The sequence below is a fragment of the Coffea eugenioides genome, chromosome 2 (genome assembly GCF_003713205.1).
Source record: "Coffea eugenioides isolate CCC68of chromosome 2, Ceug_1.0, whole genome shotgun sequence".
Taxonomy (NCBI): Eukaryota; Viridiplantae; Streptophyta; class Magnoliopsida; order Gentianales; family Rubiaceae; genus Coffea; species Coffea eugenioides.
Window position 1 is genome coordinate 9,605,539 of NC_040036.1, and position 26,270 is coordinate 9,631,808.

A 26,270-nucleotide genomic window follows, 5' to 3' on the forward strand; every position below is an offset into this window, starting at 1 on the left:
TTTGGAGTGGAGTGGGTATCGCCATTGGGCTGCTGGGCTTAAGTTTGGTTAATGAAGATTATTATAAAGGATTGTGTGGGAGGCTTTTTTAGGGCTTGATTTGAGACGCTAGGATAGGTAAGAAAGGAAGAGAAACTTTATTAAAGTTACAATGGACTAGCAAGATGACACCGTGCCTGCGCACGGTGAGAAATTAAAGTGATGCCCAGTATGAGCTGACTTGCATGTTATGTATGGTTGTATTTGTTATTTTGTTTAATGAATGAAATTAAGACATTATTAATAAAAAATGAATAGGTGAAGTAGCTGCATAAGAAAAGATATTGAAATGTACGTGTACAGCTTGTGCTATGAATGAGAAGGATGTTAGTAAATTCAATGAGGAAAAAGACATGTAGTTTTATTTTTCTTTTATAAAATGTAATAGATGAAAAAAATTTGCTGGAAACATATTTTGGCGGATGCATATTTGTTTAATTGATTGCCATATACATTAACATTTTGTTTGTCCCAAAAAGCATATAGTTTGGATTTCCCTCTAAAACGTCAGAATTATGTTTACTAACATGACTATAGGAGATAGAGTGTCTCAACCGATGGGATTTTTTAAGCAGGGAAAGTGATTGTAAGTCTCTGTATATATACCAAAACGTATCATCAAGTGGCCAAAAAAATAAAAAATAAAGTATCAACTGACACAGGCAAGATCAGATGTATTTTCTTGACATTACACCTGCCAATACAAGCCTTCTTTCGTACGTGAAATTGATAATACAAAGTCAAATTATACTCCCGACTACAGTTTAGCTTGACACATTCACAACTTGTAAATAATGCCTGAATTAAACAATTACAATCCTAGAATGCTACATGTCCAAGTTAAACTCCTTTTTCACCTCAACACAGTCTAATTAGAGAAGGGAAAGGTGTACTCGCCCACCAAACTCCATTAACCTTCTTTGCATGGAAGATGCTCTTTCGTTTAAAACAAAAAACAGAAAAAAACTCTGACATGTAAAAATAGTAATTGTGTTTAAATAGGAAATTATTTAAAAATATTAGTTAGAACAATATTGGGAATATTATTTGTAAGAATAGTTTTTTATGATATGATATACATAAAATAGAAAAGATGATTGAAAAATTTTAAAAATCGATTATAAAATAAACTGTGATGCAAATAAATAATTTTTTACAAATGATATCGATCCAAACACATCCAAAGCATTAAAACATTCATAAATTACGTGTCATTCATATTTGGACAAATCTGTACATACAAAATGTATACTAATCCAACCCGTCCCAAGAGACGCTTCCACACAAAACTATATTAAGCCTTACCCACTATCCCCAAAGGCGTGTTCTTTAGGAAATAACTGCAATCCTATAAAAGCAATTCAACCCCTTGATCACGACTTAAAGAAAAACACACAGTGGGGCAGAAACCCAGGAAAGAGAATTATCTTGTGTTATACGTATATAAATTTGAGATCAGCAGTCCAAGTATGTCAAAAGAACGATATCAACACATTTCGAGAATAATTATTCCTCCAAAGATGGAGTACATATTGAAATTCCTTCAGTTATGCATTTTCTTTTCAATTTTTCTCATCTTGTTAAATACAACACGAGACAAAGATCCGAACCACCAACCCATCCAGCTGCAGTGGACTTATTAGAACCTGTTCCAGTGGTTGTAGGAAGATTCTTCTGCAGAATGCCAACAACAAAACCGCTATTAAATTTCATCACAAGTAGACCACAAGCTGACTCCGAGATACAAGTATTGTATCTCTACATAAACCATTTAAAACGACCAAGCCTATTTACACAGGTTGGAGAGAGAATAGCATATCCATGTAAAGTCAGAACAATTCCAAATAAAAGACATTTGGTAAAACAGCAGCTAATATTTTATGTCTACATACATGACATAAAAAGGTAGCACCAATGAGAACATATTGATCAAGCAAGATATTGACGATTCCTATATTTATGAATCTCTATCAAGCGAGATAAGTTTGTCTTTCTAAATGCCACTGAAGTAAAGGTAATTTACAAAAGGTTGCTAGAAATTTTTGTTACAGATTTTGCTTCCAAATGTTTCTAAATATGCATTATATTCCCTTTCAGAACATTTTGCAAAGAAGTCAGTTACATAATCACCTGAAAAGGATGACCCTACCTTACCTCCACTTCCCCAAAACCACAAGATCAGGTAATACCAGTTGTATCACTAAATTTCTTAATTTGGAAAGCTACACCTAAGTACTATATCTATACTGCAGATCAGAGAATATCACAAGAAAACAAACAGTGGGCAAAATGCTTTTCGATAACTGAAATTATCCAGTTAAGATAATTTAGAAATGATGTTTTATATGACCAACCAATTCATGGACCTAAATGAAGGTTAAATAAAAAGGTTGAACACCTCATACAAAAAGCCTCAAGTTTAAACTACCAACCCCATCCTTAAACACAAGAAGAATTGTCCTTTAAATCGACTCAGATGAGTCCTTTATTCCAATCACATGATGATCAATGATCCTTCTTGATGGGAGTTTCGGAAAGTTGGCAGGTCTCAATTTTCTTGATTGTAGTCTACTACAATTAAGTGCTCTATCTACCTCTAATAACAAAGTCTCTTGGTAAACAAAATTCTGTTGTTCAAATTGTATAGAAGGATAAAAAAAGTTCCAAAAACGTAACAGAAAGGAGAATGGGAACCTCCAGTTGTGACAGATCTGCCTGTGGATCAGCAGAATGTCTGGCAACTTCCTTAGGCCCCTTAAGAGTAGTATTATGCCTTCCCAAAGTCATCTTAGCAGCTGCAGAATCATTGAGAGGGGGTCGGAGAGGAGACTGAATCCTCACTCCTCCACTAGGAGGTGGTGCTATACTTAGAGTTTTGGCCTTTACAGTTCCAGGATGTCCACTTAACAATCCTGCAGGTGAAAGCATGCCTGTTCCACTAGGAGGTTTGTTCTTCACATTAATTCGGATAGTTTCACCTTCCTAAAAGATAAAAAGAAAAATGTTAGTCCATAAGAAAAAAAGATAACATCAACACAATAACTAAAACTTCACCAGTAATATCAGAATGTAATAAATGAAGAGAAAGCAAAACTTGCACATAAAATCTGAGGTTGCTAGATAAACCTAACAAGGAAAGACAATGAATTCCAAAGAAACACATAATGAATCAATTTCAAGAGCCAATTATGACTATTCCTCTTCATCATTTTCATCTTAATTGGACAAGTAAGCATAGGATGAGAATGCAGCACAAATTCCACCATAGACAAAAAATGATGAGTCTAACTATTACCCAACAGGTTTCAATAGCCTATCCAATCCCAAAATCAGTAAACAGTGCAGTAAAAAATCCTAACATAGACAAACAGATACCAGCTTAACTATTAGTCTTGAAGAAATCAACAATCTAGTGGCCACTCTCAAAATTCTTTTAACAACATTGATGGTAGAAAAACAGACGACAAATTCTTAACAATAATCAAATAATCTTTAGATGGCAAGTAAAAATATTGAGGTAATACTCTGAAAATAGCTGGACTCTGTGAAGCAATAACTGGACTCTGTACTTGAATCTAGCTTCTTAACTTACAAGTCACAACTAATTCGAAAAGGCCATTTGCACATTCAACAAAACTGAAATAGAAAAGTAGCCATGCATGCACCAATTGCCTCATGCCAAAGTACTCTTAACACTGACAATTCCAATGGCTTGTGAGCAGAATAGAGCTATTAAACCTATTTAAGCAAGCTTGTAACTTACAAATTCCAAACACAGATTGAAAACTATGAATTCAGCAGGCACATCACTAAGCAAAGAAACTAAGATCATGCATGCAATTAGCTTCAGCACTAAACAATAAGTGACATTCTACAATCCAAAGCAAAACTCAAATACTAATACCACCCAAAAAAAACCAGAGAGAGAGAGAGGAAAAAATATCAAAGTCTTGGGACCTTAGTAAGCATTAAAACACATGGGACTTTAAGCACTATGGAGATGAACAATTATGTAAATATCAGATTCCTAAATTTCTACCCACACAAAACATTAGACATCAAAGAAGTAAAACATTAACCGAGCAAATTAACCAGGAATTTGAATAGAGTAAAACTAAATTTTAACAAAAAGCAAAAAGAGAGATATATTCCATCAGGCAAGGTATGACAAGACCCTATTCCAAAAAAGGAAAAAGAAAAGCTCTAGAAAAAGGTTTTTTGAGTAGTCGAGGAAAAAAACGAAAAGAAGAAAAAAAATTAGAAGACATTAATTCTTTCGTATACTTACCATTACCATGAGGCTAGCACTTGTACAATCAAAAAACCTCGAAAAAAAAAGAAAGAAAATATTCAATAATAACTACCAGATAAAGTCAAAAGAACAAAAACTGAGCTACAAAGAAATTGACATATGAAGAAAGGCAAAATCCACATACAGATTTTCTTGGCAATTATTGCCCCCTTTCATCTTAGTGTAGTTGCTAGTAGAAAAACAAATGAATTTCATGAATAGCTGAGAAAGGGCAAAAATGGAAATTGGGCACAACATTGAAAAAAAAGGAAAATTTCACCTTCGATGCCTCCTTTCAACTTCATTTGCTTCTTATTTTCATCCCTGCAAAAAAGTGTAGAATACCTCAAGAATAACTTAATATGGAAAATTCCCAACAAGATCAAGTTCTATATCTTTCTGCTACATTGCACAAAAGCCAAAATACACAGTCTTAAAAGCACAACATGAAATTCTTCACCAAAAATCCCTCTAATTTAAAAAATTAGCTAACCATTTTCTTCAACAGTAATGTATAAGAATTACTTTACAATTCCATAAAAACTTACCATTCATCCTTGAGGAATGTTAGTGATCCATAAGAAAATTATCAAATATGCTCCTGCAACACTGGAAAAACAAACTAATAATAAATCTCAAAGGAAAAAAAGAGAAAAAAGAGTACCAAGAAAATAGGGGCTGCAATAGTGAGGCATTTGCATCTTTGTTATCCTAGTTGAAAGAAAAAATATTCGTTAAAAGGTAAAGTAGTACCGTTTAAACTTGAATTCCACCATTAAAGTTTATAGAAATTCATGTAAGAAGATATTATCTGAAATTTCTTAGTAATGGTGCTACAAACCAAGAAGATATTAGGAAAAAAGACGTACAAAACACATTGAAAGAGATTAAGTAATTTGGGCATAAAAAACTTACCTTTTGATATATGGAAAGGGAAACAAAAATTAACAGAAAATTTTCCTTTCTCCTTTACCTACCGAACAATAAAATTATTTGTTGCCCTTGATTTTCACCATTGAATATGAATATGAATATTAAAAGTAGGAGAAAACTCACAAGAGAAGAAACTCTCTACTTTTTTTTCTTTTTTTCTTTCAGACTTACTAAAATTTTTCATTAATGGTTGGACATGCTCTAAGCCAAGGGAAAAGTAGAAGGGGGAAAAAATGATAAAACATATGCAATAAAATAAGAAATGAGGGCATACAAAGCTTAAATTTCAATAAATACAATAACTGAACACATATTTCTGGGAAAAAATCCAACAAAACCCATAAAAAAAAATCAGTCAGCGAAATTATTTTTGTACGGTAAAATTTCTAGTAGATATAGATATAACGGGTGCCTATGTCAAAGTATACCACATCTTAGCAAAGGAATGAAGGTTCTCGCTCTGTGGTTAGAAAGACCAAACCATAAGAAGAGAGGAAAAAATTACTAAAAAAAAAATCGAAAAAAGGGACATTAAACATAGGCAAAAGGGGTAAAAGTTTACCATGATTATATTTGGGCAAAAATGTGCAGATGGTTGAGATGAATCAAACATCCTCCCCCTTCATCCTTGTTCCCCCTTTCTTGTTTTTTGACGACGAAGAGAGAGTTTGGCAGGGATCGGCCATTAATTGGGAAGTGAGGAGAAAGACATGAGACAAAGGAATCATCTGCATTTTTTTGTTTTGGTCCGGTGGGTAAAGGAAGAAAGAAGAAACGAAAAAAAAAGAAACGAAAAGGTAGGCTTCCAAAGAAGGAAAAAATGGAGAAGTGGAGTTGGTTGGGTATAATTTTTTATTTCTGAATGATGATGATCAGGGTGATGAAAAAGAAAGAAAGTGAAAACAGAGGAAGAAAGGGAGTAATGGAGGCGGTGATGATGAAGAAATGGAGAGGGGAAAGTGGGTGGAGAGTGGGAGATGGCTAATAATTATCTGAGCCATCGAGTCCCATCAAAAAGTTGGAAAAGTGGGTTGCTTGGAAAGGAACAAAAAAAAACACACCAAACGAGATGAAAAGGGACAAAAAGAAAACAGAAGAAGAGCAAAATGAAAGAAAGCATTTGCACGTGATTTGCACATGGAGGATGAAAGCCCATCAAATTTCACCACCCATTCCCACTTTATATATAAGTTCTTTATAGTATAATACTATAAAGTTAAAGTTCTTTATAGTACAATACTACAAAGTTAAAAAGAAAGGAGGAGAAAAGAAGGTAAAAGATTATGGTATTGTATGGGAGTTTAGAAAAGAAATGAAGGGATATAGAATATATATATATATATATATGTAAATTTATTTTTCTTGTTTATCATTCCAAGGGCAATAGTGGCATTTTGAGATGGTAGCACTGTAGTCATCCGCCCAAATCCTTCTGCATCCTTCCTCTTCTTTTCTCAGAAAATCTCCCAAAGCAAGGAAAACTCTGATTTCTTTTCTTTCCCTTTTTTTCTTTCTAAATCCGTTGCTACCAAACGAAAGAATTGAAGGCATAGTAACTCAATTTTTCCCCCTTTTACAGAAAAAATCTTTCTCTACCTATTGCATTTCTTAGAACATCTATAGAAGTGTGCCAAATTACGCTCTAATATACCCAAATATCTTACATTATTGTCCTGCATAGTTACGATTTTTGTAATGTAAAAGTTTTTAATGTAAAAGTTTTTAATTTAAAATTTATTCTTGTCAACAAATAAAATATAAATGGTAGTTTATGAAATAATCATCAATGAATTGATTAATAGATTACAAGAAGAACTCCCTCATTTTCCATTCCTTGGATTTGTTAGAAATTATTCCCGATTCGATAACTTGTATTAGACTTTTTTTTTTGGTCAGATAGCTTGTATTGGACTTGATATCATGCAATATAGTACATAATGGAATATGATTTAATTATTTCAACTAATTTCCATAATTTCATTCCTATTTTTTTCAACGAGTTTAACCGTAGTCTCACTAGCCTATATTAAGTTTAATCATCTCTTATATGCTCATTTGGTAACAATTTACTTTATTTGTGGTACAAATTCGCCATATATTTTCATGATAGTTATTGACAAAGCATTTATCCACACTTACAAAAATGTAGATCATGCATAGCACCAAAATCACACTGAACTCACGATGAAACTACTTGAGGATTTGTTTAAGTTTTTTAAAACTGAAATTGTGATTTGCTTATTAATACTGAATTGCAGTTTTTAAGGGTAAAGTGTGCCAGAGGCCACCAAACTTTTCGAAAGTGTCAAATCACCCGTTCAACCCTTTTTTTTTCCAAACAATCTACTTAACTCTATAAACTGCCTCACTATGACCATTTCGTTAATTTTTGGCATCAGGACTCCGGAGTCAGGACAAATGGAGACTAGCCCCCACTAAACTACGCTTTGGAGCATTGCTATTAGTCCAGTTATTTTATCAGGCAACCAAAAGAGGTCTGGAGTAATGATATCCATGCCTGGTTGGGACAGGATACACTACTGTATGGTTGGAGTGATGGAGGAAAGAAACTAAATACGGTGGAAGAGGAATGGAAAGAGGATTCGGAAAAGAGTGATCTGCTACTCAGGAGGGGCTGTATTTGTAATACCGATGCTGCAGTTTATAGTAAACTTTTAGTTGATTTTTTATCTTTATCTTTATCTTTTTTTTTTGCAGGGGTTATATTTGACTCTTAGGAAAACAAAGTCAACTGGTTGCTTGACCTAATTGCTAAGACTCTTTTTTCTTTTGTTTTTTTTTGGTGGGTTATATTTTGTTTGGATTGTATGTTATTTGGGATATTTTTACTGTAGTACTTTTTGTGATGTGATGTATGTGAGATAAAAAAGTAATTGGAAAAATAAAAAGATGTATTGGAAATTGTAATGATGATGTAAGCAAATAAAATTGAAAAAATAATGTTCAATCCAAACAAATCCATTGATCCCGTTCTTGGGTTGGAACATGGTTACACCATGTATTGAAAATTGCTCTTCCAATGTCTGGATATTTGACTGAATTATGGATACGGACTACTACGGAGGTTGCATTGTTTTTTAATCCATTCTTATCATTGGATGCAAAGTTAAACAAAGATTGATCTATCAAAATGTATGATTTCATTTGTTCACAAAATATGCAAAATCAAGTGGCTCACTCGTCAAAAAAAAGTATAATTTTAGAGGCCACAAAGACCTATTACAAACCACCAAAAAGATTAAATAAAAACAAGAGGGAGTTTCATATCAGACACGAAAACCTCTGAAATAGGAAATTGTTCATTTCATTGAACACCTAGCCTACAAGTGCACTTCATGATACATTGCAACTACACTACATATTATGATACATTTCATCAAACACTTGAAAGCAAAGCAGCATTCTCTACTTCCATCTTACTGTAACATAAAATAGACAGAAGGCCACAGCCTTATCCAAACTACACGACGCTTTTAAATTTCATCAAGTACCTGCAGAATAGAGTCTTGGTCCTGTTTCAAATGACTTCACAAAATCAAAGAGTGAGACACTAGGAATACCCATGTTCCTTCAAAAGCAATCCCAAACACTTTCTCCCAAATTTCGTCCTGTCAATTTCTGCACTTTTGGCCTCTGATTTGTCAACCTTTCAAAGAATTTTATGAACATCATCATCAGCGCTTTTTAATTCCAAAACACTTTTTTCCTCGGTTCCAAGGGCTAGGAAAGCTTTGCACAATTTTCATCGGTGGTAATTCGGAATCTCGGAGATGTCTCCTTGGCATCTTGTGGTTAGTAAAATACGTAATTAGCTTAAAATTGTGGGAAAGAAACACAGACCTGCTGCCACGGAATAACTGCAATTAACATGGGCAGGGAATTTGGACGACTTGACAAAATTGCCCCTCAAAAGATGCGTGGCGATTGTTTCCATTTGTCTTAGCAAGAAAAATTAAAAATTAATCTGTAGAATGGTAAAACAGTTTATAGAGTTCAGTGGGTTGTTTGTTACAAAAAAAAGAAATAGTTGAATGGGTGGATTGACACCATCCAAAAGGCAAAAGTTGGATGATCTCTGATGCACTGTACCCTCTTTTTAGTTTACGGAAATCCAAACCCCAAAAAGCTCCATACTTCTCGTTGTCTGTCAAGGGCCCTCACATATGTGTAACCCTACAGATATTGAAATGTACTCAAATTTTTACTTTATTGGTGTTCTAAAATAATAAGGATTATCATTTTAAAGTTAACATATATTTTCTAATTTTACCATTTAAAAAATAACTTTTTAAAATTATAATGTACATTTAATAAGGGAGTATTTTGAATTCAAACGATAATTATATGAATTCAGTAATGCCTCCTCATTTAGATATAATAATTATGATTAATCTTTCCTACACTGACAGTGTATATACTATCAGTGTTGAATGAATGATAACTATACAAATTTTGAATTTCAAATTCAACTTTTGTGCACATGCCATGAATCTAACGATAATAGTGTATACACTGTCAGTGTATATAATATTTACTCTAATAATTAATATGTCTTTACAAAAATTTAGATTCTCAAAATATAACTCTAATATTGGAACAAAGGTGTAAATGTTTTTGGCATTCGGGTTTTAAGGGAATTGTTGTTGTTGGCTTTTCTCTTGTTTATCTAAGAGACCAACATTTTTTAGACCAATCGTGTTCAAAAAGCACAACAAAATTCTTAGGAGTTAGGACTACCATCCACATATACAGTACTATATTCTTTAGCTGTCTTCTTTGAACTATTTTTTGAACTATATCTATCAAATGCCTATTCAAGATTCCGTTTACATGGGCGTTTAGGCTCATACTTAGAAAACAATGAAAAAGTCCTTGGGGTGTTTTAACCAAAAGAAAAACAAAAAAAATAAATTAAAGTAAGAGTCCTTATAATAAGGTTCTTGGTTTTCGATTATTGAGTTTTATGTTAAATCATTTTGAATTCATTCTCGAAGAATAGGTAAAATGATGGGAAATGGATTCAAATATTTGATAGTCTAATAAATCTTCTGACTTTCAAGCATAATTATTAAACCCAGTCCGGAGAGGAATCCGGTGAAAGAGGTGTGTCAACGGGTCATTGGTTCAACCAGTGGGTGAGTGGTCCAACCGGCGAGTCATTAAATATATTTAAATATTACGTCTCATAATTTTTTATGCCATAATAAATATTCAGTTAGTATAATTTATTATAGAATCATTAATTCTTATAAGAATTAACAACCTAAATTTAATTAGTAATCTAGCAAATTCAAGTATAAAATTTTATCTAAGTGTAATTATCTAATTTATTTATGAATTTGAAGTGCAAAAGTTTATTAAGAACAATATTTGCCTTTAAAAGGAATTGTGTAATACGTTATTTTTTAAGTCAATTTCATAATTTATAGAGTTTGGGAAATAATAAAATGTTATTAAAAGATTCCAAATAAATTTTGTTTTAGAGAAATAATATAAAAATAAAAGTCTAATATATAGTACAAGAAAGACAAGATAACAACAAACAAGTAGTTGGCCTAGTGGTGATGGTATTCTATGAACATGCTCGATGTTTGGTGTTCGAATCTTTATTCTAACATCTTCATAAATTTTTTCATGTGGATCGGGTTCCTCATAAAATCAGCTGGTTCACCGGTTGAACCGCCGATCCGTTGAAAAGTCAACGGGTTCAATGCAAAAAGATCTAATTGATAATCCGGCCCGATCCAATTACTAGTTCATCGGGTTGACCGGTTGAACCGTCGAGTCGGGTCGAGTTTATTAACTATGCTTTCAGGAATCTGATAATTCAGGAAGTATTTATTACATTTCCTTAGCCATTCCTGTGGATTATCCCCATAAAAAAAAGGTAGCTCTAGTTTTGGAGGATTAGGTAAATAGATCTTATCTTCATCTCTCATGTTTTCTTCTTTTTTGTTGAGTCTTTGTTGAGGCGGTGGTGTTGATGGAATTGGCCTCTCCCTTGCCTCTTCCGCGGGACTCCTTTCTTTGTTCATCATCATCTATATGAAGGAATTGAATTTATGCTCCAGTTCAGTCATCGGTGCTTCTAGTTCTTCCAATTTCTTGTTAGAATTCTCCATTTCTGTCATAATTTCGCTGCTAAAATCAACTTAAAATTGATGTTGAGAATTTTGGAATGCTTCCATAGCATCTTGCAACCTCACTTCTTGTTTCTTGATATGTTCCTCCAAGGATTTCAGTCGAGTACCTTCAACCATTGCAACTTCCAAGAATCGCTGGCTCTGATACCAATTTATCAGGATCTAAGCTGAATCAGATTAAGAATTAGGAGAATTTAGAAGGAAAAGGGATAAGGAAGGTAGAAGAAAGAGAATCGAGAGAAATGTGAGAAGAGAGAGAAAGTATTCATCATTGTTGAAATTCTGTTATTACAAGCACCAAGCTCTATTTTTATAACTACTGCAACCGACTAACTACCTCTATTGGTAGTACGGTATCGTTTCAATAAATTGAATTCCTCGGTTAAAACGGTGACGTATGTATCTATTCCTGATAATACGCAACTAAAGAAATGCTGAAATTAGTTGGAAGATGGCAAATCAGTAACCTGAACTAACAAACTCAACTTCAAAGGTAGGGATGACAATGGGGGCGAGTGACCGCGCGGGAGGCTAATGGGGAGGGGGTTGGGGCGAGGACGGGGGGCATTTTTTTCCCCCCGCTTAGAAACGGGGCGGAGGGCGGAGGAGTGTACCCTCGCCCCGCCACCCGTTTTAAAAACATAAATATATATGTATATAATTATATATATAATATGTAATTTAATTAGTTACAAACTTATGATAATGATATTATTAGTTATATGTATTATATAATGTCTATTAGTATATATAATATAATTGATATTATTAATTATACTAATAATTATATATGTGTACTAATACAAATTATTAATTGGTTATACTAAATTTACTAATACATTTATACTAAATTCATAATTACACTTAATACAATACATTTTTTTCTTAAAAAAAGCACAAGCACAATAATAAATTAGTGATTGTATTTGTGCCAAAAATGAAAACTTGACTACTTTATTATATTTATTTCATCATGTTGGATTGTATTCAAATAATTTTTATTTGATTGTTTTTATAAGTTTCAATTGTAAAATTACAATGAATAATAATTTGATGATGTTTTGATATTTTAGTACTTAATTATTTGTTAAAATTTAACCATAATAAAATTATATAACAATTTTTTAATAATCCTGCGAGGGAAGCGAGGCGAGGCGGGGCGGGGCGGGGATGGGGCGGGCGATCCCGCTAAGGAAGCGGAGCGGGTGGGGACGGGCGGGGACGGCCGTTGCCATCCCTATTCAAAGGGTGTACAAGAGGCTAGGTTGATAGCTTGCACAGCAGAGGGAATTACTAAAAGAGGCCTTTTAAGAGACGGACGAAAAGGATCCAAAAGTGAAACCAAAGTCGTTTTTATTATGGAGGAAGAAAAAAAAATAGGAATAGGAAAATAAAACTCTCAGACGGTGGGAACACCTTCCCTACTTTTCGTTTCTGCTCAAATCTCTTCTCCCAAACTAGCTATTTGTGAAGTGGGTCTCAGGTTAACGCCGAGACCAGCCTCTTGCAGCCCACCTTTTCACGGTGCTGCTGGACAGAAAAACCCTCGTCTAGACACTTCGACAAGAAGAGTTATAAACATGTACTAGATTCTCCCAACACAGTATAATTGGAGAAAATTTGCTTTGTATCTCAATAGGTCCGTCGAAAGCATATTTTTTGCCCTTTATTCTTTCATTTGTAAATGCAAATCTGCAAGCATTATACCTACCCAAAAAACCTGCAAGCATTATGTTCTTGTTCACTCCTCTCGGGCCTGATCTGATCTCTTGTTTTACCGACATAACACGGCTTGTCAATTTCCTTCCTCTGTTGTTCTAACTATAGTAATTTGTGGATGCAGTTTCAGGGTTGGAGTTGGGATCACTGTTGAATTTTCCCTGCACTCCGTTTAAGCGGCGATGGCTAAAGTAAGTGTTGCTACTAGTTCTGTTTAGCTTGATGCGAAATGGTGCTTAGCTTGTAAAGTTGTGCTGGAACATGACTGTTTGGCTTCCCGCGGAAAACAAAGTTGTACCTTAGCTTGTACAGTTGTGTTTGAGCTCAACCTGCTTGGCTACCATTGAAAAACAAAGTTGTGTCCCTTGGATAGTTGAAGAATTTACCTTACCTAATTTCATTCTGCGGTTTTGAAGTGTTCTTTGGGGAATAGTATCTTTCCGATTGCTGTTTACCCTTTAGGGTTCTCTCCATCTGTTTTGCATCTCCTGGACAGATATACACATGTATAATTGCATACAGTACGAATGCCTGAAACAAAAGATAGGATCTTTGTGCATAATTTATGATCCTTTAAAGGAAAACAACGAGAAGATGGATTAGTCCTTAGTCTTGTAATCGTCTCAAGAGGGATGTAGCAAGTATAAAGAGGTAGGCCAATCTCTGAAGACTTAAGTTCAACTTCTCTGACGATTAATTAACTTTTTAAATTTTTTTTCTGAAAAAAAGGAAAAAAATTGAATAGATTTTATGTAATGGCTGATACCCTCCTGATGCATCATATTTGATGGATATATCTCTTTCCATTCCTTAGCAATAAGCTAGTCTTTCCCTTTTAGTCTAAACTAGACGTTTTGGTGCTGCTGTCTGATCTATGCTTTTGTTGGGCTTCTGGTTTATTGATGTTTTATTGCATAATCAGTTCACTATCTCAGCATTTTTCTCCATTACTGACCAACAGAAAGTCCTTAACTTTCTTTTTCCTTTTTTGCTTTTTGGTGCGAGTTTCACTGTCCCGCTTGCTTTCTTTCTCCTGTCTATTACTGTTTTAATATGTGAACGAGTATCCATATCTGTATATACTTTTCTTATGGATGTGATAATTTATAAGGCTTAGTTGGATCTAATGTTTGGCTGTTGTTTGCAGAAGTGGTACCTAAGTGATACTGAGGATGAAGATATACTTGTGAGTATAAACATTTCCTGCATGATTGTATAGAAGAATTCTATAGTTTTTCAGCCTTGACTTTGTTAAGCTAGTTCAAAAATATCAATTCAAAAATATCAGGTGGTGATGGACAGAAGTTATATTGATCCTTTTCAGGAACATATTGAGAAGCTAATTGCGGTGGATAAGAAGGATGATCTTGTAGATTTTATAAGAAGCCAAGTTGATAAACTTATTGAGGACTTTAATAGAAATGGCTCTCGACTGGCATACTCCATCCTCTATAAGTGTGTACATTCTAGTGCACTTAATTGTGCAGCAGCACTATTGGAAGAGGAGACTGATCTGACCCAATATTTTAAATTGCCTGGATTAAATTTGCTCCATACTGCAGCAGATGCTTTATCTCTTAAGATGACGAGGTATTTTCTCAAATTTGGCATGCGGGCGGATGAGAAAGCTACTGGTATTCATACACATGGTTGTCAGATGTTACTACCTATCGACTTTGCTGTTCAGTCTGTTAGGTCCATTTCAAATCATTTCTTGGATACCTTTACAGCACTTGCTGTGTTGCTGTTCTTTTTGGTGATTCATTTCTTTTGGTTGCTTCAGGAGGAGGGTTTTCTGGACCCAAGAACAGTCACTTTACAGGTTGATTTTTAGACTTACTGGACAGGGAATGGTAAGAATTCTTATAATCCTCATCCCAAAATATGGTTATGGAATCAGTTTGATTGATCATTGATGCGCATTACTTTACGAGTGACGTGTGCTTATTTTGATTTCCTTTGTGCCAGTATGGGCCAATAGAAACTATGAAGTTGCTCATGCACAAGATATCTTCCTCAGAGGCTTCTGAAATTATCTGTCGTTATGCTACAGAAGGGAAAATAATTGAGTTAGCCTCTCTGCTTATAGCATCATCGGAAGCCCATCATACAGTTGATAATCTTTACATGCCCAGTAATGATGCCTCTGGGTACCGGATCACCTTGCGTCAGTTCATTGTTAAAAAAATAGTAGCATTAACAAATGATGTGTGTGATCTAGAGCTCATGGAAAGCAACAAGTTGGCTGAGTGCAGAGAAATGCAGAATTCAACGATGTCTATACTGATGTTGCTTGAAATTTTTTTGAGGGCTGGACATCGTATTGCATGGGAGGCAAGTGAAGCAAGTTATTTTGTATGTATCTCTGACATCCATTCCACTTTGTTAGTTTATTTAGGTAATTACCTTTTTATTCTCACGTGTTCTTTTGATTGGGGAAGGAGATAACCCTTGCTGCTACAAATTGCATTTCTGTTATAGGATGGAGATTGATACAGCACATTGTATTTGTAATAGATAAAGGACAGATTGCATGAAATGTCCTTGATGTTTGAAGAATCATGAGACTTTGCTTGCCTGTGTTGTTTTTCCAGTGTCACTCAAGCCCTTCGTTCATTAGTGAGCTGTTTGATGCTAGTAACTTGTATTGTCAGATTCTTAAAACTGTCAATCACTTTCTTGGGGAAAACACTAGATACTCTTAAAGCATCAGATTTGGCATGGTGCTTTTCTGCTCTTTAATCTTGTCTAATGGTTGCGGATTATTATCCATCATGCCCAAGAGCCTAGTGAAGTTACTCCTTCAACTTTTGACTAGTCTGTTTTATTTCCTATTTGGGAGATATTAGAATTGAATAATACAATTTCACCTTGAAGCCAAACTCAAGGTGAATAGTTCAATGTGCTGTATTGGTATGGAAAAGCTTATACCCTAAAGGAGTTGAACAAATATCAACCTTAATTTAACTGCAGCTCCATCCCTCAAAATCATAACCCTTGTGGGAAAGAAACAAATACACCAAGATGGACTTTAAAGCCCCGGATAGGGTAATACCTAAGACCAAGCTCTTGAACTTATTGAAATTGCACTAAGATAGGAATCGGAATAAGATGTGGTGAGATTCAAATAGGTCAGTGTGTTCATCATTTTCTAGTTATCAACATTGATGCATGTGCACGTAGCCTCCAAAAAATAAGGCGCTCTGTTTTACACACAGCGCTTAAGTTCCTGAAGGCTCCTTGTGTTCTAGTTTGCTTTGTGCCTTTAAACACTCTGGGATAAATGATATGTTGTTCTGAATATTGCAGAAACAGTAAAAAAAAAAAAAATGCTTGTGCATACTCTCTAGAGACCAGAAAGATTATCAAAGTGCCCGAAAATAAACCAATAACAAAAATAGCTTTGCCTATTTTGCATCGCTACATTCTCTGCCATTTGATTTACTCTTTTTCTTGGTGCATGCTAATTAAATACTTGTCCTAGTAATAATGAAGTTTCAACCAACTTAACGAAGTTTTCTGAGCAAAGTTTAATGGCAATGAAGATCCTTTTGTGTTGATACTTGTGTGTAAACAAAGAATTCTTTCATTAGATTCTTGTGTTGAGTTTGAAAGGAGTTGTTCTACTTATTTGTATGAGCAACAATTTACAGCTGTTTAATAATACTCATATCTACACACAGTGAAGCTGTAGTTGTGAGGAAATGTACTTCTTTGTCCATGATGAGCACCTTAAAAGTATAGTTTTTGCTACATACACATGTTGTAGTAATAAGGTAAACTAGAACGAGAGGATTTCCAGAAAGACTTTGAGGATAGTAAACAGGGGACTATAGCCCTCAGCAATTGAGAGGAAAAACATAACTTTGAAGGAGTCTAACCTATTTTATGCTTATGGAGGAACAATTCCCTCCTCTAAGAATTGGCACTCTTGTACTTGGGTGCTGTTTAATTGGCTTAATGTATATTTGGTTTGTGTTCTTGTGTGTGTATTAGATGTCTATTTAATTTCTAAATGGAATAAATTCATAATTAAGGTTAACTCTTTTATGTGGATCTCTTTTCACTTCCATTACTGTATTATTTTTTTTAAGTCTGAAAATTGCTTTTTTGGTAGTATTCTGCAACAACAAATGCGGTTGCAAATTTGTTAGCTTCATCTGGCTTTGAATTGACCGGTGAAGATGCTTCTTATCTCCAAGGACGACCGCTGCTATTTGGTACACCTGTGTCATTTGCTTAATCATAAAACTTTATCTCATTTTTTCTTTTACTTTCTGTATGTGTTTTTCTGATGCTTCCTTTGTACCTGAAATTTCATTAATTCGCAAGTGGTGGAGTTCATCTATGACATTTGTTATTTATCTGCCTGCTGTTTTTAATGTTCTTGGTAACTAAACAGACGAGCTACGTTCCCGAGTGAAGAATTTTTTCCCAGATGGGATGCCATTGCTAGATTCATGTGAGAGAGTGGTATGAATAACTTGTGGACCATTCTTGCAGTTTCCTTGCTGAAGGAAATTATATTACTTTTCTTTCTTGAAATAATTGATTTTTGCTCGAGGTAAATCATATGTTATGATAGTTATGCAAGAGGTTATTTCCTAATGCATGCAGGTTTACCTTTTTTTGATGTTAAACAATTGAGATGTTCAATTTGTAAAAATGAATATCCGTTGATGAAATGAAAGATAAAAAAATTTTCAATATATTATTTTTTCACTGAAATTCATGTAAACTGTCATTTCATGCACCAGAACCTTGTACCTTGGATTTTATCTGTAAGATCAATGTGCTTAACTTGAGCAAAATTGATTTATCTTTGTACTTTTGAGCAGGCTGATTTTGGATGGTGTGAAACTGATTCAGAGTATGATGAGCTGCTTCCACTACACAAAGCAGTTGATAGATTAAGGTACAATGTATAGGCCCTCTCCATCACATTTTGCACTTTCCATATACTTTTGGAATGGGAACCAGGAAGGGCAGTTATCTTTTATGCTTCTTCTCTCCATCTCACACACATGTTCACATGTCGATGCACTTAATGGCTTTACCGTGGCCTTCTCTTTCTATTTTTGTAGGTCTGATATAATTACTAGCCATTGGAAACAAAATGAATCGATATTTGAGTTGATTATTGTGCTTTGCCTTCCTGAAATGGTTTGTTCCTCTATTTAAGTCTGATTTTGACCGTTAATCTTTTTCATGCAAGGATATTGCATAAGATTGCTTATTTGGTTACTCCTGTGGCAGAAAGAACGATTGGAGGCTGTTGATTTGTTTGTGCAGAAAGTAGATAAGATTAATCAATTAGCCTGTTTCTATGCTAAGGAGGGCAAACTCATTGAGTTGGCCATCATATTTATCATATCTTGGGAAAAGGCCATGGATCCAATCAAGCTTAAGATTAATGGTGATAGTTCTGAGAGGTCTATGACATTTCGACAGTTCATCAACAGTGAAATGGCACAAGCAATTGATCTAGGGTACCGACTAATAGGAAGAATAACAAAAGAAGAAGAAGAACTAAGTAAGTTCTGTAAGCAACGGAAGGAGGCAATGATATCTGCACTTCCCCTAGTGGGAATTTTTGAGAAAGCTGGTGTTAACCTGCGAGCATATTTTCAGTTGGAGGAAAACATGGTAAGATTGCTATTATAAGTCTATTCATTTGGTTTGATTCTGCCTGCATGAAGTTTTCAATTATTTAAGGAAGCCTCTGCTACTGTGTCTAAATGAACTGTTTAGTATTCTTGATTGGGTAGGTTTCCTCAAGGATTCTTTCAGTGATTGCTTTTTGCAATTTGTGCTTGTTGAGATGTGCTAAGAGCTTTTGAAGTCTGTCTTCATTAATTACTGATTGCCATGTAGTGTGAAATGATTCTTTGATTTCTTGTACTGATACACCCTTTAATACAGGTGCGAAAAGAACAGGTCGTTGAAGATGTGATGGAGCTTCTTGCAAAAGTAGGCTATAAAGTCAAGTCTGAGGACATTAAAATAGGAGATGAAGTTGATAGGTATGTTTTTGCTCTTTTGGACCCAAATTTAAGTTGACCTATCTCTTTTTCTTAACTGTATTAGTTAATAGCTGCCGAAGTATTGAATGGAATGAATGCTTAAATAACCATGAAAAAAAAAGGTGATTTGTGCGTACCACTTTTTGCTTGACCTTTTTCTTCTTCTTAACTGTATTGGTTTATAGCTGTCCAAGCATTGAACGGAATGAATGCTAAAAGCGGGGGTAATTTGTGCACCCTTTTTCTTCTCCGTAATGAGGGAAGGGCAAATAGATGTTCTAGGGGATGGGTTGGGAATCATAATACAATGTCAAATATTCTTAGGCTGATTTTTTTTTTTTAATCTTTTTCATGCCTGCCAAAGTTCAATGGAGTTGCCCTTGGAAGGAAAGGGTGGGGCAGTACAAGAGCTAAAGAAAATTGCTGGTATTGTATATCCTTCTCTCTCTTTCTCTTTGTGCTTCATTTTTCTTTCTCTTTTTCTAAAAAGAACATGGTGTAATTGTTTGGTCAAGCACCAAGCTTTAATTATAGGAGGTTGAGAAAGTCTAATAGGCCATGCAGGAATATAAGATCCCTTTTTCTTTTGGGTGCAATTTTTTACTTTATGCAGTAACCACTACAATTAGCGGATTCCAGCGGCAAGATTTTACAAGGCCTGCGTATGTGCTACCATGTGGTTTTGTTGAGGTGGTTAATTTTTTTCATCCCGTGCTTACTTTGCAAGAATTTGTTGTTTGAATTCCTTTGTTCTTGTAGTAAATTAGTAATTGGGCATATAGCAGCATTCATCCTAAATGTTCCAAGCATCTGAATTTGGTCACCCAACTATTTTTCTTGTCATTTTGGTCATTGGATTTTCTTAAGTTCCTCCTATTGCCTATTTCATCCATTTTGCTCCATTGGTTTTATTAAAAGGGGTGCCACTTCTGAAGTTTCTATTTGTTTGCGGAGCATATATATCACGTTCCTTGCACACTCTCATCAACATAATTATCCCTTAGTTACCTAAGTTATGTTTGACTAAATGGTAGGTAGATAAAAAACAAAAGTGAGATTTCTGATTCAGATATATTACCAAACTTGAGAGTTTGAGGCTTAAATGCAACTTAACCAGGAATTGTTCAGAGAGAAAACCTTAGCTTCTCAACTTTTTTGTATTCCAAAGTTAGACTTCAGGCAAGTGTGCCAGTTGTTTTGGAGAGCAATGAGATGTCAGATCTTTCTAGTTCTTCCAGCTTTGTGACAACAAATGGACTATTCTGTTTTTTGGACGCCTATAATATGCTTAATGTCGGCTTATTTCTTCTGCTTCTTCAAGTCATTCAAAAGTTAGTCAAAAGTTATCTCTTTTTCGTCATCTTTTTCATTGTTCTTTAATCTTGAATTCAGAGATGATTGTTGAAAGCTGGAAGTGGACGGGGTAATTACATAAAACTGAAAAACCTTAATTGGCTCATTTAGTTTGAATTGGATCATCTGTACCTTTTGATTTAGAAGGAAATTTGATGCTCATGCTCTATTCATATTTCTTCGTTGTATATCGTCACATGCATGCCTTTCTTTCTTTTTCTTGCACCCATAAGGATGCTGCTGAAGTTAACGTAAATCTGCAAAAGCAACAACTCTCTGCAAAGTTGGTTGCTTGTGATAGATAGGAAGCATACATAGATAATCAAGAAAGTTTTTGGCTCTTGTTTACTGGCAGAATCATGAAAAAGTTAAAAATTTGTTTCCAAATGATTGGGATAACTGTTAAGTACCATATGTGAAAAATAAAGATCACAGCAAAGACCTGTATTTGTCTTTGGATTTTGAATTGCACTGATATAGGTGCCCTTTTGCCAACAGCAATCAGTTATACGGACAGAAACTCTACTGTGAATTAGGGTGCAGTGCTTATAAGTGGATCCTTGCCGTTTGGAGTTGATCTTGAACTTTTAGTTTTCTTACCTGATTAGTGTATTATTCTGTGCTTTACATTTTCTTGTCAAGGATGTCCTAAAACTTGTTTTCGCCCTTCTGTTTTGCTTGCTTTAAACGTTCATGCTTTCTGCGTTATTTGACTTTACATAGAACTAACATCATGCCTGATGAAAGGGTGCGTATGGTCGAGCCGATGATATTAGGAAATTTCTTTTCACACGATATACAAGGGAATGTTTTCGTTTGTCATCTGGTGTCCAGTCATTTCGTGCATTTTGGACATCAAATCCAAAAGCTGGCTACTGTTCTGGTTTTCCGATAGCGTTGAAGGTTCAAAAGAGAGATGTTGTTAGAGGGAATTGGCTCATGCAGAAATTTTCAGCCAGTAAGCAATTGAGCTCTGTTGCATTAGCAGCCAAGAGAGGAATTAAATATCTTTGATCAAGCGTGCTTTGCAAGGTAAAGAATTGTATTTCCCTGACTTAACTCTGTTCTTCCGATTGCCTCCTCTAGATTCCATTTCTGGATTCAGATTTTGGGTGCCATGCTCCCTTTTTTTTATTGTTTCAGTAATTGTAGCTCTCTATTACAAGCATGCTGTATTTATTTATTTTCTGGGTAGTTTCTATGGGCCTATTCTTGTTGGCTTTAGCTTTTCTTAAAGCCGATGATGAAGTGATCAAGTGTAGCTTCTGCATTTGAATTTAGTTGCAATGAATTTTAAATTCTCAAACTACTAGATATAACTGATAGATATGAGGAGGACAAACAACTTGTAAGATCTCTGCCACCAAACTGGTTTTCAGATGACTAAAATTGAACAAAGAATCCCACTCAAAGTAAGAAAAAGATATTCTCAGTTACCATCCAACTATAGCACGAAATGGTATGTTCTCATAGTGTTAAAATCAGCTTGTTAGAGCTGCAATAAAAGGCATGATACTTTGGTTGTTCTCGTTTTCCTTTGACTTGCTCTTAGCTAATATAATTTTGTGAGAAGCTTAACTTAGAAAGCAGCACTTGAGGTGCATTGGAAAACTTTTGGATAGCAGATTTTGCAAACTTATTTCTCCAGTCATAATTTTAGCAGGTTAAGGATTCTTCTGATATTATGAAGCTCCAAAGTGCTCGGTGTTCAAGGATGAAAACTCTGTGCAAAGCTTTTCTTTTTTTTTTTTTGGTTTGGGTGGGGGCGGGGGGGGGGGGTGTGTTTGATGCTTCTCTGTGGATAGTATGATGGCAACCATCTCTAGGTGTAATGGCATGAGTTCTAGATCTGGTTCTAGATATTGGTTTATATCAAAGTCGATTTTCTTTCTTGCTCACAAACACTTCAACTAAGTGCAAGTACCCTCCTCCATGAGTTTGAACTTGTCAAGAGATGTGGACAAGGAACTATTAACATAAAAACTTACAAAGTGAACAATTGCTTTAGTGAAAATCATTCTTCTTGCTTATGAGTTTAGTGTGTCGATGTTACTGGATATTTTAGAAAAAAGGGCGCCATCCCCCCCTGTTTTAAGCTAGATCAATTTAGTATTCATCTTTCTGGGGAACTGTTTAAGAAGCTAATGCATCAGCTTCTTAGACTTCTGCTAAAGTTTGCAGATGGTATTGAATTTTGAATAGATGGTGTGTAAAGTTGGTTGCTAGTTGCTACTTACAGATTTCGTTGATTACGTTATAGAGCTCTCCGGTACTTTGGGATATCCCTTCGGATGTTTCTGCTTGTGTATGAAAGTAAAATGAACCTTTTGAGCAATTAATGTTAATGCAAAATGCGGAAGACGAACAAAGCATGTCCGTCTACCTTTTGCTTCCGGGAAAGCACAGCATTGGGGTCAAGATGGCAAATTCTCCTTCCTTTAATTTCTTTTCTAATACATTGGTTAATTACTGTCCAAGCAAGGATGGATAAAGATTTTATTCCTTTTTCGCTTCCAATACCTTCGATTTGAACGGCATCCGGAATGATCCGGATCTTTAATTTTAATCCAATGCCTTCGATTTTAATGGCATACGGAATGACCCGGATCTTTAATTTTAAAGATTTTATTCCTTTTTTGCTCTCTTATTAAAACTTTATCGTCTGTACCGGATCCTTTCCTCATTTTGTATTCAATGACATCATTCACTGATAGAAGTAGTCCGTATATTAAATAATTGTTGTTGCTATAATGTAGTCCATCATTATAGTCCAATCTTGCCAAAAATGACCGAGGATCTGTTTGACGAAATTGAAGTATGAAATTTGAATTCTAAATTTTGAAAATTAAGTGTTGAAACTATTAAGTCACCGAATTGATTAAGTTATATCTGTTTAATAACAAACTGAATTAGTGTTGAATTGAAATATCGCAAAAATATTATATTTTTATCTTCAAAAAAATTGCCTTTATTTGTATATTTAGAAAGAGAGAGAGATGGAGATGAGTGTGTATACGTGTGTTTGAGAGACAGAGAGAAAATAATAAAATAATTTAGAGATGGTGTTTACGTGTGCATATTTGCGTGGAAGGGTGTATGTTTGCATGGAAGGGTGTATATACAGAACGAGAACAAATGTCTATTTTGTGCAAGAGCATATATAAAAATGTGTTATATGTATGTGAGTAGCATGCGCAGTTAATTTAGAAAATTGAGTGAAAAAATTACTCTGAAAAGTTTGTATACAAATTAAGCAATGCTTAATACATTAAATGGTAAGGCGTTTCTGTATCAAAAATATTTAATTCAAAAAATTATGAATAAATTAATTTTCAACATGAAGTGGAGTTGTCAAGCGAGGTCTAAGGGTACGTTTGATAAAATTGATGATCGAATTTGACCAAGTTAATTGGGATGATCAAACTGATGATCGAATTTGACCAACTTTATTGGGATGATTTCGCTGATGCGCCTATTTGTAGCATGTAAAACATTTTAGCTATCAAAGCACATTACATAGTTAGGGAGCAGAAAAACAGTAAAAACAGATTGCAAAAGCATAACATGCAAAAGTTGTTGAAAAGAATAGAAAAAGACGTAGCAAAAGACCTGAATATTTTTAGAATATTATAACGCACAAGCAATCATCAACCAAAGGAATAACAAATTGAAAACATGCTAAAAACTTTTTGAAAATTAAAGAATAAGCAGAAAACTACTGCCAAACATGCATTACGTACATCTAGAATTCAACCATTTCTTGACTAAGCTTCAAACCTAAATATGTTATCACAGTCGTTTTATATAGTTGCTTCCTTTTTCGTTTGAATGTAGTTAGTTCACCTATCCATAGTTTGAGGCAAAAATCTACGCTATTTTCACACCAAAAAATGCAATGTAAAAAGAAAAAATAAGTAGAAAGGAAAAGAATGTCAGACAAAGCCACATAATTATGATTGTCATACCTGTTGAAACAGCATTGCTCTGGCCAAAAGCTGAGAACAAGTTTGGAATCTTCAGGTTCCAAATTTTGGACGCTCGTCTTGGAAATAAAGGATTTGGAGTCGCAAGACTGTTGTCAGGATTGCTCAACTTGAAGACCTCTAGTCCATTAAGGAGTCCAAAAACCAACTCATCCACTGATTGTAGGGAAATCAAGAGATCATAATTCCTGACTTCTTTCTCTCCTTTCACCATCACCAAATAGTCCCTGTATACTGGGATCTCAGTGCCGCCACTCCATCCGATCAAGTCAGCCTTATTCTCAGCTATGTGATTATTTATGTGGATGGTGAATTCCCTTTGCCTGCTTTCTGCCATACCAGCATCGAAGTCACAGAAATGAAGCCTGACTAAGTAGCCAAAGCCCAGATCTATAGGTATTTTCCATGTAAACTTGTACATCTCATTTCCTCTTATACCTCTTCCAATTTTCCAAGCAGTGTGGTAAAGCCTTGGTGGAGCAACAAATGCTGGCATGTTTGTGTACTTAATCCTGTTAGTCAGATGACTCACTCGATGAACTCCGGATTCCTGCAAGTATTTAGAATCCTCACTCCATCTTCGAAACATGCCAAAATCTTCTATTGGTGAGATAGAGCCCCCTCCAATATTCAACCTTTGAACCACTTCAAGTGCAGTGCTGTTTTCGATAATATAGAACCGATTGTTCAGACCAACCATGCGGGCACCTAACTCACCATCAGACGTGTAATAGAGACCGGCCGGTATGGAAATGATCTCAATTCCATTGACGAAAGCATGCACTTTCTTTAACTTGCTGCTCTTAGAGGGAGAGAACGTTACGTTCAATTTTGCATTTACTTCTACATTCAAACAAAATTCCTTGACAACATATTTTTCACCAGAACCATCAGCAGTAAGTGAAGCACTGAAGTCCCTTAGGAGGGTGAAAGGACCAGCTTTTACAGTGAAAAAGTCCAGAGACTTTTCAAAACCTCGGTAAGAAGCAGGGTAAAAGTGCAGGCGCAAGAATATCTGACCTGGGGTGACCCGAAAGGTGTACTGGAATGGAGTTGCAGAAATTCTTGAAGTCCTGTACGGAACACCGTCGACGGAGGATAATTTGTCAGCAGCAGTAGAGCTCCTTGTTTTGCCTCTTGGTTGCAGTGAAGACATCAATTCTGAGCCTGTATCTCCGATCCATTCACGGCCATCAAGCGCCGTTGAGTTGCCAATAGAGCCACAGTCAACAGCAACATCGCCCAAGTAATGCGGCTCTGCTGGGGGATTTCCGGCACCAAAAAAGGCGACCATAGACCGATCAGGACGGAGTAAGATGCATGAAAATAGAATAACTAGTAGAAGTGGCTTCAGATACATGATGGTTTCTTGATGGACGGAAACAGGCAAGAATTGTCGATCTCTTTTTCTCGGGCAATTAATTGGCCATGCAATCCAATCCAGGTGGTGGTGGTTTTGCTGAGAATAAACCGTGGATGGAAAAGCTAGCTGCTATTCTCAGCGTCTTGGATTGGATTGGATGTCTTGTTTGGTTACATTTTCCTTTGGTTTAGACTAATTAATTAATTAACAGGAAACTCTACCACCATCAGGCATCAACCAAACAAGAGCAGCCGCTAGTGCCATCGTAGACTCACGGGTTGGCTGTCGTTGACTTCAAAGTCGCCGATTTATATAAATATATAAAATAAAATAATATATCATAACCGCAGGAAGTTATTAAAAGGAATCTTAAGAAATGTCCATCGAGAATACCAACTGACT

The 26,270-nt window shown here is 35.2% G+C and overlaps 3 protein-coding genes across 7 annotated transcripts; 1 reads left to right on the plus strand and 2 right to left on the minus strand.

The window, feature by feature from the left end:
* Positions 1–1,453: 1,453 nt before the first annotated feature.
* Positions 1,454–6,197, minus strand: LOC113763187 (uncharacterized protein At1g03900-like). Of its 2 annotated transcripts, XM_027306930.1 has the most exons (7): positions 5,826–6,197; positions 4,995–5,041; positions 4,611–4,654; positions 4,476–4,520; positions 4,328–4,364; positions 2,734–3,021; positions 1,454–1,713 (listed from the first exon to the last, which is right to left on the minus strand). In XM_027306930.1, exons 4-7 carry the CDS (start codon positions 4,505–4,507, stop codon positions 1,612–1,614), a joined length of 459 nt encoding a protein of 152 aa, XP_027162731.1. In that variant the 5' UTR covers positions 4,508–4,520; positions 4,611–4,654; positions 4,995–5,041; positions 5,826–6,197; the 3' UTR covers positions 1,454–1,611. The 2 variants fall into 2 exon arrangements, with proteins under 2 accessions (XP_027162731.1, XP_027162730.1); XM_027306929.1 differs by having other exon boundaries at positions 4,476–4,654.
* Positions 6,198–12,877: 6,680 nt separating this feature from the next.
* On the plus strand, positions 12,878–21,828 carry LOC113761956. Of its 4 annotated transcripts, none has more exons than XM_027305162.1 (15): positions 12,878–13,066; positions 13,271–13,337; positions 14,294–14,332; positions 14,435–14,841; positions 14,930–14,999; positions 15,115–15,501; positions 17,264–17,366; positions 17,549–17,619; positions 17,985–18,061; positions 18,231–18,309; positions 18,403–18,792; positions 19,069–19,169; positions 19,534–19,595; positions 19,783–19,859; positions 21,270–21,828. In XM_027305162.1, exons 2-15 carry the CDS (start codon positions 13,329–13,331, stop codon positions 21,534–21,536), a joined length of 2,139 nt encoding a protein of 712 aa, XP_027160963.1. In that variant the 5' UTR covers positions 12,878–13,066; positions 13,271–13,328; the 3' UTR covers positions 21,537–21,828. The 4 variants fall into 4 exon arrangements, with proteins under 4 accessions (XP_027160963.1, XP_027160965.1, XP_027160964.1 ...); XM_027305164.1 differs by having other exon boundaries at positions 14,471–14,841; XM_027305163.1 differs by having other exon boundaries at positions 12,878–13,009.
* A 2,420-nt stretch (positions 21,829–24,248) lies between these two features.
* LOC113763135 (receptor-like protein kinase FERONIA) lies at positions 24,249–26,120 on the minus strand. Its single transcript, XM_027306863.1, has 2 exons — positions 25,526–26,120; positions 24,249–25,213 (listed from the first exon to the last, which is right to left on the minus strand). Exons 1-2 carry the CDS (start codon positions 25,863–25,865, stop codon positions 24,390–24,392), a joined length of 1,164 nt encoding a protein of 387 aa, XP_027162664.1. The 5' UTR covers positions 25,866–26,120; the 3' UTR covers positions 24,249–24,389.
* Between the last annotated feature and the right edge of the window lie 150 nt (positions 26,121–26,270).